Below are 12677 nucleotides of genomic sequence, written 5' to 3'. Positions count from 1 at the left end.
TGAATCACTGCATTGTACACCTGTGACATATAATTATGTACACCAGCTATACTTAGATTTTTTTTAAAAAATGACTTCTTAAAATTCCTAAACTTAGTTGTGTGATTTCACTGAAAGTTGACATTTCATATAACTTCTCTCCACTCTCCACCTATTGTCCCTACCAAGTGGCCTAATCTCATCTACTGTTTTACCCCAGTTACTTTATTTATACCCTAGCTACCAAAAGATTTATAGGTCCCAAATGCATTGTGCTGTACCATCCCTGTTTTTTCCTTTACTCAGAATGCTCTCATCCCCACTTATTCCCACATTTTCTGTTCTGACAAATTCATGCCTGTCCCAACACCCTTCACAAGCGTCTTCACCTTTCTTGAGTTTTCTGTGACTGACGCTAGTAGAATGAATTACCTTTTCCTTTCAAACAAGTGTAGTTAGTACAACTATATTTTGTGTATCACACTATATAACAATAGTTTATTTCTTTCTGTCTCCCCCACTAAATTATCAACTTCAGAGCAGCAACTACTTACTATTTGTTTCTATACCTGAAGCACCTAAAAACTTTCTTGGCCAAGTAGTAGGTACATGATAGCAATGAGAATCATAATCATAATGATAGCCGTTATTTAATATACCTACTATGTGCCACATGACAAACATAACATATTAAAAAGCAGAGACATCACTCTGCTGACAAAGGTCAGTATAGTCAAACCTATGGTTTTTGCAGTAGTCATGTATGGGTGTGAGAGTTGAACAATAAAAAAGGCCAAGCAATGAAGAATTGATGCTTTTGAACTGTGAGAAGACTCTTGAGAGTCCCTTGAACTGCACGGAGATCAAACCAGTCAATCCTAAAGGGAATCAGTCCTGAATATTCAATGGAAGGACTGATGCTGAAGCGGAAGCTCCAATACTTTGGCCACCTGATGCAAAGAGCCGATTCATTGGAAAAGCCTCTGATACTGGGAAAGACTGAAGGCAAGAGGAGAAGAGGACAACAGAGGATGAGATGATTGGATGGCATCACCAACTCAATGGACATGAGTTTGAGCAAATTCTGGGAGATGGTGAAGGACAGGGAGGTGTAGCATGCTATGGTTCATGGGGTTGGAAAGAGTCGGGGCATGACTGAGTGACTGAACAACAATGTGCCACATATTATTCAGTGTTTTTGCCGTTAGTAATTCATCCTAATATTCACAGCAATCCAGTCAGTCAGTTGGGTTCACAGTGTCGTTAAATAGCTTCCCCAAAGTTACTCAGAAGCTACATAGCAAGGCTAGGATTTGAACCCAGTATTTATACCCACTACTAATAGAGTTCTTGCTTCTGTGGAGAATAATGAAGACTGTGTTCCCATGTTAGCATTTTAGGCAGTGGCACATCAATCAAAACCACTAAATGCTGTACTTAGCTCTAACACTTTATTATGCTGAGTACATTCCTCATGGGCATAATCTAAAAATTTTTATTTATTTTAATTGGAGGCTAATTAGTTTACAATATTGCAGTGGTTTTGCCATACATTGACATGAATCAGTCATGGGTGTACATGTGTTCTCCATCCTGAACCCCCCTCCCACCTCCATCCCCATCCCATCCCTCAGGGCCATCCCAGTGCACCAGCCCTGAGTGTCCTGTCTCATGTATTGAACCTGGACTGGTGATCTGTTTCACATATGGTAATATACATGTTTCAATGCTATTCTCTCAAATCATCCCACCCTCGCCTTCTCCCACAGAGTCCAAAAGACTGTTCTATACATCTGTATCTCTTGCTGTCTCACATATAGGGTCATCATTACCATCTTTCTAAATTCCATATATATGCACGTTAGTATACTGTATTGGTGTTTTTCTTTCTAACTTACTTCACTCTGTATAATAGGCTCCAGTTTCATCCACCTCATTAGAACTGATTCAAATGTATTCTTTTTAATGGCTGAGTAATATTCCATTGTGTATATGTACCACAACTTTCTTATCCATTCGTCTGCCGATGGACATCTAGGTTGCTTCCATGTCCTGGCTGTTATAAACAGTGCTGCAATGAACATTGGGGTACATGTGTCTCTTTCAATTCTGGTTTCCTCAGTGTGTATGCCCAGCAGTGGGACTGCTGGGTCATATGGCAGTTCTATTTCCAGTTTTCTTAAGGAATCTGCACACTGTTCTCCATAATGACTGTACTAGTTTGCATTCCCACCAACAGCATATGAAGGTTCCCTTTTCTCCACAGCCTCTCCAGAATTTATTGTTTGTAGACGTTTGGATAGCAGCCATTCTGACCAGCGTGAGTGAGATGGTACCTCATTGTGGTTTTGATTTGCATTTCTCTGATAATGAGTGATGTTGAGCATCTTTTCATGTATTTGTTAGCCATCTGTATGTCTTCTTTGGAGAAATGTCTGTTTGGTTCTTTGGCCCATTATTTGATTGGGTCATTTATTTTTCTGGAATTGAGCTACAGGAGCTGCTTGTATATTTTTGAGATTAATCCTTTGTCTGTTTCTTCATTTGCTATTATTTTCTCCCATTCTGAAGGCTGTCTTTTCATCTTGCTTACAGTTTCCTTCATTGTGCAAAATCTTTTAAGTTTAATTAGGTCCCATTTGCTTATTTTTGCTTTTATTTCCATTACTCTGGGAGGTGGGTCATAGAGAATCCTGCTGTGATTTACATCAGAGAGTGTTTTGCCTATGTTTTCCTCTAGGAGTTTTATAGTTTCTGGTCTTACATTTAGATCTTTAATCCATTTTGAGTTTATTTTTGTATATGGTATTAGAAGGTGTTCTAGTTTCATTTTTTTACAAGTGGTTGACCAATTTTCCCACCACCACTTGTCAAAGAGATTGTCTTTTCTCCGTTGTATATTCTTGCCTCCTTTGTCAAAAATAAGGTGTCTATAGGTGCATGGATTTACCTTTGGGCTTTCTATTTTGTTCCATTGATCTATATTTCTGTCTTTGTGTCAGTACCATACTGTCTTGATGACTGTAGCTTTGTAGTATAGCCTGAAGTCAGGCAGGTTGATTCCTCCAGGTCCATATTTCCACACAAACTGTGAAATTATTTGTTCTAGTTCTGTGGAAAAAACCATTGGTAGCTTGATAGGGGTTGCATTGAATCTATAGATTGCTTTGGCTAGTATACTCATTTTCACTATATTGATTCTTCTGATCCATGAACATGGTGTATTTCTCCATCTATTTGTGTCATCTTTGATTTCTTTCATCAGTGTTTTATAGTTTTCTATATATAGGTCTTTTGTTTCTTTAAGTAGATTTATTCCTAAGTATTTTATTCTTTTCGTTGCAATGGTGAATGGAATTGTTTCCTTAGTTTCTGTTTTCTCATTGTTACTATATAGGCATGCAAGGGATTTCTGCATGTTAATTTTATATCCTGCAACTTTCTGATATTCATTGATTAGCTCTAGTAATTTTCTGGTGGCGTCTTTAGGGTTTTCTATGTAGAGGATCATGTCATCTGCAAACAGTGAAAGTTTTATTTCTTCTTTTCCAATCTGGGTTCCTTTTATTTCTTTTTCTTCTCTGATTGCTATGGCTAAAACTTCCAAAACTATGTTGACTAGTAGTGGTGAGAGTGGGCACCCTTGCTTGTTCCTGACTTTAGGGGAAATGCTTTCAGTTTTTCACCATTGAGGATAATGTTTGCTATGGGTTTGTCATATATAGCTTTTATTATGTTGAGGTATGTTCCTTCTATTCCTGCTTTCCGGAGGGTTTTTATCATAATGGAATGTTGAATTTTGTCAAAGGCTTTCTCTGCATCTATTGAGATAATCGTATGGTTTTTATCTTTCAATTTGTTAATGTGGTGTATTACATTGATTGATTTGTGGATATTGAAAGAATCCTTGCATCCCTGGGATAAACCCCACTTGGTCATGATGTATGATCTTTTTAATATGTTGTTGAATTCTGTTTGCTAAGATTTTGTTAAGGATTTTTGCATCTATATTCATCAGTGATAGTGGCCTTTAGTTTTCTTTTTTTGTGGCATCTTTGTCTAGTTTTGGTATTAGGGTGATGGTGGCCTCATAGAATGAGTTTGGAAGTTTACCTTCTTCTGCAATTTTCTGGAAGAGTTTGAGTAGGATGGGTGTTAGCTCTTCTCTAAATTTTTGGTAGAATTCAGCTGTGAAGCCATCTGGTCCTGGGCTTTTGTTTGCTGGAAGATTTCTGATTACAGTTTCAATTTCTGTGCTTGGGATGGGTCTGTTAAGATTTTCTATTTCTTCCTGGTTCAGTTTTGGAAAGTTATACTTTTCTAAGAATTTGTCCATTTCTTCCAAGTTGTCCATTTTATTGGCATGTAGTTGCTGATAGTAGTCTCTTATGATCCTTTGTCTTTCTGTGTTGTCTGTTGTGATTTCTCCATTTTCATTTCTAATTTTGTTGATTTGATTTGTCTCCCTTTGTTTCTTGATGAGTCTGGCTAATGGTTTGTCTATTTTATTTATCTTCTCAAAGAACCATTTTTTGGCTTTGTTGGGTTTTGCTATGGTCTCTTTTGCTTCTTTTGCATTTATTTCTGCCCTGATTTTTATGATTTCTTTCCTTCTACTAACCCTGGGGTTCTTCATTTCTTCCTTTTCTTGTTGCTTTAGGTTTAGGGTTAGGTTATTTATTTGACTTTTTTCTTGTTTCTTGAGGTAAGCTCATATTGCTGTGAACCTTCCCCTTAGCATTGCTTTTACTGAGTCCCATAGGTTTTGGGTTGTTGTGTTTTCATTTTCATTCGTTTCTATGCAGACTTTTCTTTCTTTTTTGATTTTTTTCTGTGATTTGTTGGTTATTCAGAAGCATGTTGGTTAGTTCCATGTGTTGGAATTTTTAGTAGTTTTTTCCCTTTAGTTGACATCTAATCTTCCTGCATTGTGATCAGAAAAGATGCTTGGAATTATTTCAATTTTTTTGAATTTACCAAGGCTAGATTTATGGCCTAGGATGTGATCTGTTCTGGAGAAGGTTCCATGTGCACTTGAGAAAAAGGTGAAATTCATTGTTTTGGGGTGAAATGTCCTATAGATATCAATTAGGTCTAACTGGTCCATTGTATCATTTAAAGTTTGTGTTTCCTTGCTAATTTTCTGTTCAGTTGATCTATCCATAGATGTGAGTGGCGTATTAAAGTATCCCACTATTATTGTGTTACTCTTAATTTCCCCTTTCATACTTGTTAGCATTTGCCTTACAAATTGTGGTTCTCCTATGTTGGGGGCATATATAATTGTTATATCTTCTTCTTGGATTGATCCTTTGATCATTATGTAGTGTCCTTCTTTGTCTCCTTTCACAGCCTTTATTTCCAAGTCTATTTTACCTGATATGAGTATTGCTACTCCTGCTTTCTTTTGGTCTCCATTTGCGTGAAATATCTTTTTCCAGCCCTTCACTTTCAGTCTATATGTGTCCCTTGTTTTGAGGTGGGTCTCTTGTAGACAGCATATATAGGGGTCTTGTTTTTGTATCCATTCAGCCAGTCTTTGTCTTTTGGTTGGGGCATTCAACCCATTTACATTAAAGGTAATTATTGATAAGTATGACCCCATTGGCATTTACTTTGTTGTTTTGGGTTTGCATTTATACATCTTTTCTGTGTTTCCTGTCTAGAGAAGATCCTTTAGCATTTGTTGAAGAGCTGGTTTGGTGGTGCCGAATTCTCTCAGCTTTTGCTTGTCTGTAAAGCTTTTGAATTCTCCTTCATATCTGAATGAGATCCTTGCTGGGTACAGTAATCTGGCTTGTAGGTTTTTCTCTTTCATCACTTTAAGTGTGTCCTGCCATTCCCTTCTGGCCTGAAGAGTTTCTATTGAAAGATCAGCTGTTATCCTTATGGGAATCCCCTTATGTGTTATTTGTTGTTTCTCCCTTGCTGCTTTTAATATTTGTTCTTTGTGTTTGATCTTTGTTAATTTGATTAATATATGTCTTGGGGTGTTTTGCCTTGGGTTTATTCTGTCTGGGACTCTCTGGATTTCTTGGACTTGGGTAGTTATTTCCTTCCCCATTTTAGGAAGTTTTCAACTATTATATCCTCAAGTATTTTCTCATGGCCTTTCTTTTTGTCTTCTTCTGGGACTCCTATGATTCAAATGTTGGGGTGTTTAGCATTGTCCCAGAGGTCTCTGAGGTTGTCCTCATTTCTTTTAATTCTTTTTTCTTTTTTCCTCTCTGCTTCATTTATTTCCACCATTCTATCTTCCAACTTACTTAATCTATCTTCTGCCTCAGTTATTCTACTGTTGGTTCCCTCCAGAGTGTTTTTTATTTCATTTATTGCATTATTTGTTATTGATTGACTCTTTTTTATTTCTTCTAGGTCCTTGTTAAACATTTCTTGCATCTTCTCTGTCCTTGTCTCCAGGCTATTTATCTGTAACTCCATTTTGTTTTCAAGATTTTGGATCATTTTTACTATCATTATTCTGAATTCTTTTTCAGGTAGCCTCCCTATCTCCTCCTCTTTTGTTTGATTTGGCGGGCATTTATCATGTTCCTTTACCTGCTGAGTATTTCTCTGCCTTTTCATCTTGTTTAGATTGCTGTGTTTGGGGTGGCCTTTCTGTATTCTGGCAGTTTGTGGTTCTTCTTTATTGTGGAGGTTTATCCCTGTGGGTGGGGTTGGACGAGTGGCTTGTCAAGGTTTCCTGGTTAGGGAAGTTTGTGTCGGTGTTCTGGTGGGTGGAGCTGGATTTCTTCTCTCTAGAGTGCAGTGAAGTGTCCAGTGGTGAGTTTTGAGATGTCTATGTGTTTGGTGTGGCTTTGGGCAGCCTGTATATTGAAGCTCAGGGCTATGTTCCTGTGTTGCTGGAGAATTAGCGTGGTATGTCTTGCTCTGGAACTTGTTGGCTCTTGGTTGGAGCTTGGTTTCAGTGTAGGTATGGAGGCTTTTGATGAGTTCTTATCGATTAATGTTCCCTGGATTCAGGAGTTGTCTGGTGTTCTCAGGTTTTGGATTTAAGCCTCCTGCTTCTGATTTTCAGTCTTATTCTTACAGTAGCCTCCAGACTTCTCCATTCATAAGCACTTGATGATAAAACATCCAGGTTAATGGAGAAAAGATTCTCCACAGTAAGGGACACCCAGAAAGGGTCACTGAGTTACATGGAGAAGAGAAGAGGGAGGAGGGAGATAAAGGTGACCAGGAGGAGGAGAGGGGCAATCAAAAGGGGAGAGCACAGTCTAGCCAGTAATCAAATCCCTATGTGCTCTCCACTGCCTGGAACACCCAGAGAGGTTGACGAAGTTACATAGAGAAGAGAAGAGGGAGGAAGGAGATAGAGGTGACCAGGATGAGAAGAGGGGGGGTCAAAAGGAGAGAGACAGATCTAGCCAGTTATCAGTTCCCTAAGTGTTTGCCACAGCCCAGAACACCCAAAGAGATTCACCTAATTGGGTAGAGAAGAGAAGGGGGAAGGGAGGAGATAGAGGTGACCTAGGGGAGAAAAAGAGTCGAAAGGGGGAGAGGGCAGTCAAGCCAGTAGTCACACTCCTAAGTAAAAATGGGTACTAAGGAGCAATAAAGGACTTACAAAAATTTTTTAATTAAAAAAATGATATCTAGGAATTTCTCTGGAGCTGTTGCGGGCAGTATGGGGTCAGTTCAGTCTCAGATAGTTCCTTGATCCAGCTTATACTCCTCAAGGTCTACAGGCCCCTTCCAATGTAGTTGGTGCTAACTACAGGGTTTTAATCTGTTGCACCTGTCACTTCCAAAGCGGTTCCCTCTGTTTATTTTGGCTTTTTCTGTTTGCAAGTCTCCTGTGTCTAATTTCTGCCCTGACACAGGGGGCGAAGGTGGTCACTTATTTAGGCTCACTTGTTCAGTCATGCAGTGGGGAGGGAGGAACACTGCAAGCGAGTATCACTGGCGAGTGTGGGGAGTGCGCGCAGTGTCTCAGCCCCACTGGTTTGCCCCCGCTCATGGAGTGTTTGCTCTCCCCATCTACACTGCTCAGGCCCCAGGTTGCTGTGCAGGGGAACTGTCTAAAGCGGGCCCTGGGTTGCATGCACTTCCCAGGTCTAAGCCGCTCGGGTTCAGGTTCTCGGGTACTACACAAAGGCGCAGACTCGTTGGGCCTGCGTTTTATGCCTTTCCCAGGTCCACGCCGCCCAGGCGACCAGGTGCTTGGTGAGCGCACTCTTCCCAGGTCGGGTGGTGAGTCTTATCACCTCCCCGGTCCCAGCAGCTCGGTTTCCTGGGTGCGCAGCAGGAGCGCCATCTCAGGTGTGCCGTGTGTCTCCTCTGGGGTGCTGATCTCTGGCTGCGACCCTCCTGGTGGATGTCCACCGTCCAGGATCCCAGGAAGACTTGGTTAGCAACTGGGAGCCTGCTCACAGTTTGGTAGAGGATGCCGTCTCTGGGGCCGAGATTGCCCCTTTCTGGCTCTGGCTGTCGCCCGCCTGCCTCCCTGCCTCCAGCAGGGTTCAAAGCCGGCTAGCTCTTCTGTGGTATTCACTCAGTCCTTTGTTCTGTGAGCAGGGCGGCAGTGCCTTAGGTTAGAGCTTTTCACGGGAAAGTTCTCTCTCTCTCTCTTTTCTGTCTCCCTCTGTCTGTCCCACTGTTTGGGTTGCCATCTCACATTAGCTCCCTCAGATTGCCCTCAGGGCATGCAGGCCCAGTCCCTACCCTCAACAGTGCAGCCGGTGCCTCCCTGTTAAGCCCCCGCTTGCTGGTGGCAGAGGCGAGTGTCTGGGCTACTTCTCTGCTGGAAGTTGCCATTAGGCACATGATCTGTGGGTTTTATTTGTTTATTTATTTTTCCTCCTGGTTATGTTGCCCTCTGAGATTCCAAAACTCCCCACAGACCCGCCAGTGAGAGGGTTTCCTGGTGTTTGAAAACTTCTCCTCTTTTAGGACTCCTTCCCCAGGATGGGTCTCCATCCCTAACTCTTTTGTCTCTCTTTTTATCTTTTATATTTTGTCCTGCCTCCTTTCGAAGACAATGGGCTGCCTTTCTGGGTGCCTGGTGTCCTCTGCCAGTATTCAGAAGTTGTTTTGTGGAATTTTCTCAGCATTCAAATGATCTTCTGATGAATTTGTGGGGGAGAAAGTAGTCTCCCTGTCCTATTCCTCCACCATCTTAGGACCACCCCCCATAATTTAAAATTGTACAGCAGAGCAAAGGGGTTTATGTTTGACCCATTGCTAGGGAGCAGTGCCAGCATTTCTTCTGTTTCATAGCATGACAGACATGGTATTAAAAACTAAGCCAGAACTCGGCCATAATAACTAATAACATAATTCATGATAACAAGTAAGTAGGAGACTATACATTTTCTTATTTTAGCAATAATTATTATATTAGTGGCAAAGAAGAGTTTTATTTGTTGGTATCTTAAATCTTATTAAGAATCAAGGAACCTGAGGGAAAAATAAGTTTTGTAGCTTTTACTTACTAAAACAGAGCAGCTATATTAGTCTTCCTTTCCCTCTTAGTTTCCCCCAGGTAGACTTTGCTTAATTTGCTTTCTTGGTAAGAGTGAATAGGTGCTGAGTGATAGTGCTGCCACATTGATCAAATGATTTACTAACAAACACTATGGAACCTATCAAGTTGACTTTTTTAATGACACCAATAAATTTCCTGTGGTTTTTTTTATAGCACATCTATACAAAGCTGCAGTTTAACCATTCTCACATCATCTTGTGCCTAGTGAATCTTCAAGACATTATTTTTATGAACTCATTCTTCTTATGTTTATCTGATGATAAAGCATATAAGTGAAAACACTCAGCAGACATTAAGAACCAACTTTGAACAGTCACTTTCCTCCAGGATTTCCATATTGCCTGTGTTTCTTACTGCCCATTCTTGAAATCTCTTCCATTTTTAAATTACTCCCTTCAGCTTTCCTGAACCTGAAGGTTTTCTTTTTCTTTCCACTTATAGCTTTCCTCTCTCTGTACCTTACGGACACTTGGAGGCTGCAAGGATTTAGCACTGGTCATGCCAGCCTCTCCAGATCACATCTCTGTCTGTCGTTGGGTCTCCATGGTGATGAAAAGCAGAAAGTGCTGAAGCAGCACACTCTGTAAGGACAGGAGGGAACGGCGCCGTGGCCTATACAGGAATAGCCCTGAACCCCCTGGTCCTGGAGAAGCCTGCGAGAAGCGTGCCGTGCTAGAGAGCAGGAAGCACTCAGTTAAGGACGTGGACTTGGCAGATTTATTAGCAGCAGTATTCTAGGATGAACCTCATTTACAGTTAGTGATTTTTTTTTCAACTGGAAAAAGCGTTAAATTTCTTTTTTTTTTTCCCTTCTTTTTCAGGAGGCCAGATGCTCCAGTGCCTGATGGTGAAGGTGAAAAAAACACAGAAGAAAGTTCAGATAACGAATCTTCTTTTAGTGACTAAGCTTAATTTTCATAACAATTACATATACGTGTGTTAGTGCACCTTTACCTTCTGTAAGAGAGCCTGAACTGTAGTTAGTTATAACGACATCAAGTGGCTGCAGATCTGCCACCAAGCTTCCTCTGTGTTAAAAAAATAAAGCATTTATAATAAGCTGGCAGTATGTCTTGTTACCAAAATAAAGGGCCCTGCTGAGAAATAGAATAGCCTAAATAAAGTACGAAGATGGAGTATTTCAGAGATGCAAGGAGCATGTAGAGTGAAGTCAATGTGAGGTTAGTGATCAAAAACAGACTCAATGCAAAAAAAAAAAATGAATTTGGCAAAGTGAATGATTCAATTTTTGTGAATACTTTAGCATGAAAAGTATTATGTACACTTGTATCATAAGAGTTAAATTTCTGGCAGAAAGTAATACTGGTTTGAAATTTTTTGTGACAACTAGAAGCTTATATGTCGCATTTATTGTCGGTCTGGAACTTACTGGTAGTATTTATTAGCAAGTAAAGCTTTTCACAGCTTGTTCATTAATTAGATATACCATCAAAGTCAGATATTTGTCAGCAGAAATTAAATTGTAGGTAGTTTTAGTGTGGTTCAGAGTGAGCTGATGGCAGAAGCTGACAAAAGGATGTGATGTGGGACAAAAGAGGTGTTTTCTGTTATCTACCCCTTGCCTATTCAGAATTGAGTCCCATGTGACATCTCCCCATCACCATATCTTCAAAGTGATGAGCAGTCACACTCTATTGAAGACTACCCAGGAGGATTAGTGAGACAACCTATAGTTCCTGTTTCTACAACTGAACCAAAGACCAAAACTCATATTCATCATCTCCTTCCTGCACCACCAATTTGAGACTTTGCTTGCTCTCTTCCAGAAATTCAGCAGGTCTAGTTTAGCTGCCTCGTAGAGTGACCCAGACCTTCATGCCTTCAGAGATCTAGGGCCTTGGTTACTTTGCCCCTTTTCAGCTACAGTTACCACATTTGTCTGTTTGCTGTTCACACCAGGCATGGAAGCATCAGGAATCAGGCAAATCACTGAATTCCATGAGTTCCAGATACATCTTCCTTGTTTCATTTTGTAGTTGTAATCCTAGCTCCTCATTAACCAACACATTAACTCCCCCCCCCCCTTTTTTTTTTGCTTGTTGCCCCAGAGACATGAGCAGTCCAACAGGATCAGTTGGCAGCAGTTCTGTTTTAATCTTACTGTGCTTCTTGATAGAAATGTGCTAGCTTTTTCCTGTTCCCCTGGAATAACCTCCAATCCTGCAGAGCCTAAGGTGGTAAGGGTGGGAAGCACCATTATGCCTGTAGGTCACTGAGAATGCTGGAGGGCCAGTCCTCTTTCTATCCCCTTGGCTCTTAGCTGCATACATCCTAGCAGTTGGGGACATGGAATCACATACTGGCTTTTGGTACAGTGCATGTATCCCATCCTGAAAAACAGCACCCCAACCCTGCAGGCTGTCATCTCCAAGCTGGTGTCTAAGCAGGTACCGTAATAGTTCATCTCATGATTCCTTTTTGACTGCTTCTAGATAATGCTGTATATGTTAGGATCATGGATCCAATAATTCATGTTGCTCTTCATTTGCTGCACAATAGTTCCTTGATCTGAGGTGAAGTAACGCAAGATACCATGTTGGTAATAAGCATTCTGTAGACTATTAGTAATGATAACAGAGGGACTAATGAAAGGGAAAACAAGAATACAGATTAATTTCAATGGGAGAGAATTGCTTCCCTCTCCAAGATGGTGGAAAATTAATGCAAATAACTTGCTCCCAAGTGACTAATTTATCTTCTGGAGTGTTACCAAATCACTGGTCTCTACTGCTGACAGATCGCATATTCAATAGTGGCATAACTACATCAGCCTTAGAGAAAGCCCAAGTTGTTGGATTCACGCATAACCTCTATCTCTGCCATCACACTTACTTCACTTATGGGTTTGTTGTGGAAGCCTTGAGTGGTCAAGGACAAGGCTAGCTGAAATCTACTGAAAGAATCATCCTGTCCACCTAATCTTTGCCTCCTCAGCTGAGTACTCTTTTGTTGACATTCCATGATACAAAAATCTACACACTTTCCTGTAAAAAAAAAGTTACAGAAAAATTTATGTTTATCTTTAACTCAGGCCACATCTTTCTCCATCACCGTGGATGACCAAGTACACTATCTGAAGCTGTGTCTGTCAGGAAGATTTTTTCCCAATCCCTAATCCTTCTAGCCACCTCTGAGAGAGGCTAAGTGTGAAAACCAGCCATTTTTGCCT

General features: G+C 40.6%; 1 protein-coding gene across 2 annotated transcripts in view; it reads left to right on the top strand.

Moving 5' to 3' along the window:
• The window catches only part of WASHC3 (WASH complex subunit 3), a 55484-nt gene extending 44938 nt beyond the window's left edge, over positions 1 to 10546 (top strand). For both annotated transcript variants that reach the window (XM_043440601.1, XM_043440602.1), the window contains exon 7: positions 10309 to 10546. In XM_043440601.1, the coding sequence (XP_043296536.1) occupies positions 10309 to 10393 (85 nt within the window). In that variant the 3' untranslated portion in view covers positions 10394 to 10546. The remainder of the gene's footprint in view (positions 1 to 10308) is intronic.
• The last annotated feature ends 2131 nt before the right edge of the window (positions 10547 to 12677 follow it).

This window comes from Cervus canadensis, chromosome 21, assembly GCF_019320065.1.
Source record: "Cervus canadensis isolate Bull #8, Minnesota chromosome 21, ASM1932006v1, whole genome shotgun sequence".
NCBI classification, from domain to species: Eukaryota; Metazoa; Chordata; class Mammalia; order Artiodactyla; family Cervidae; genus Cervus; species Cervus canadensis.
The sequence above is the reverse complement of the archived record's forward strand: the minus strand, read 5'-3'. Positions and strand labels throughout refer to the sequence as shown.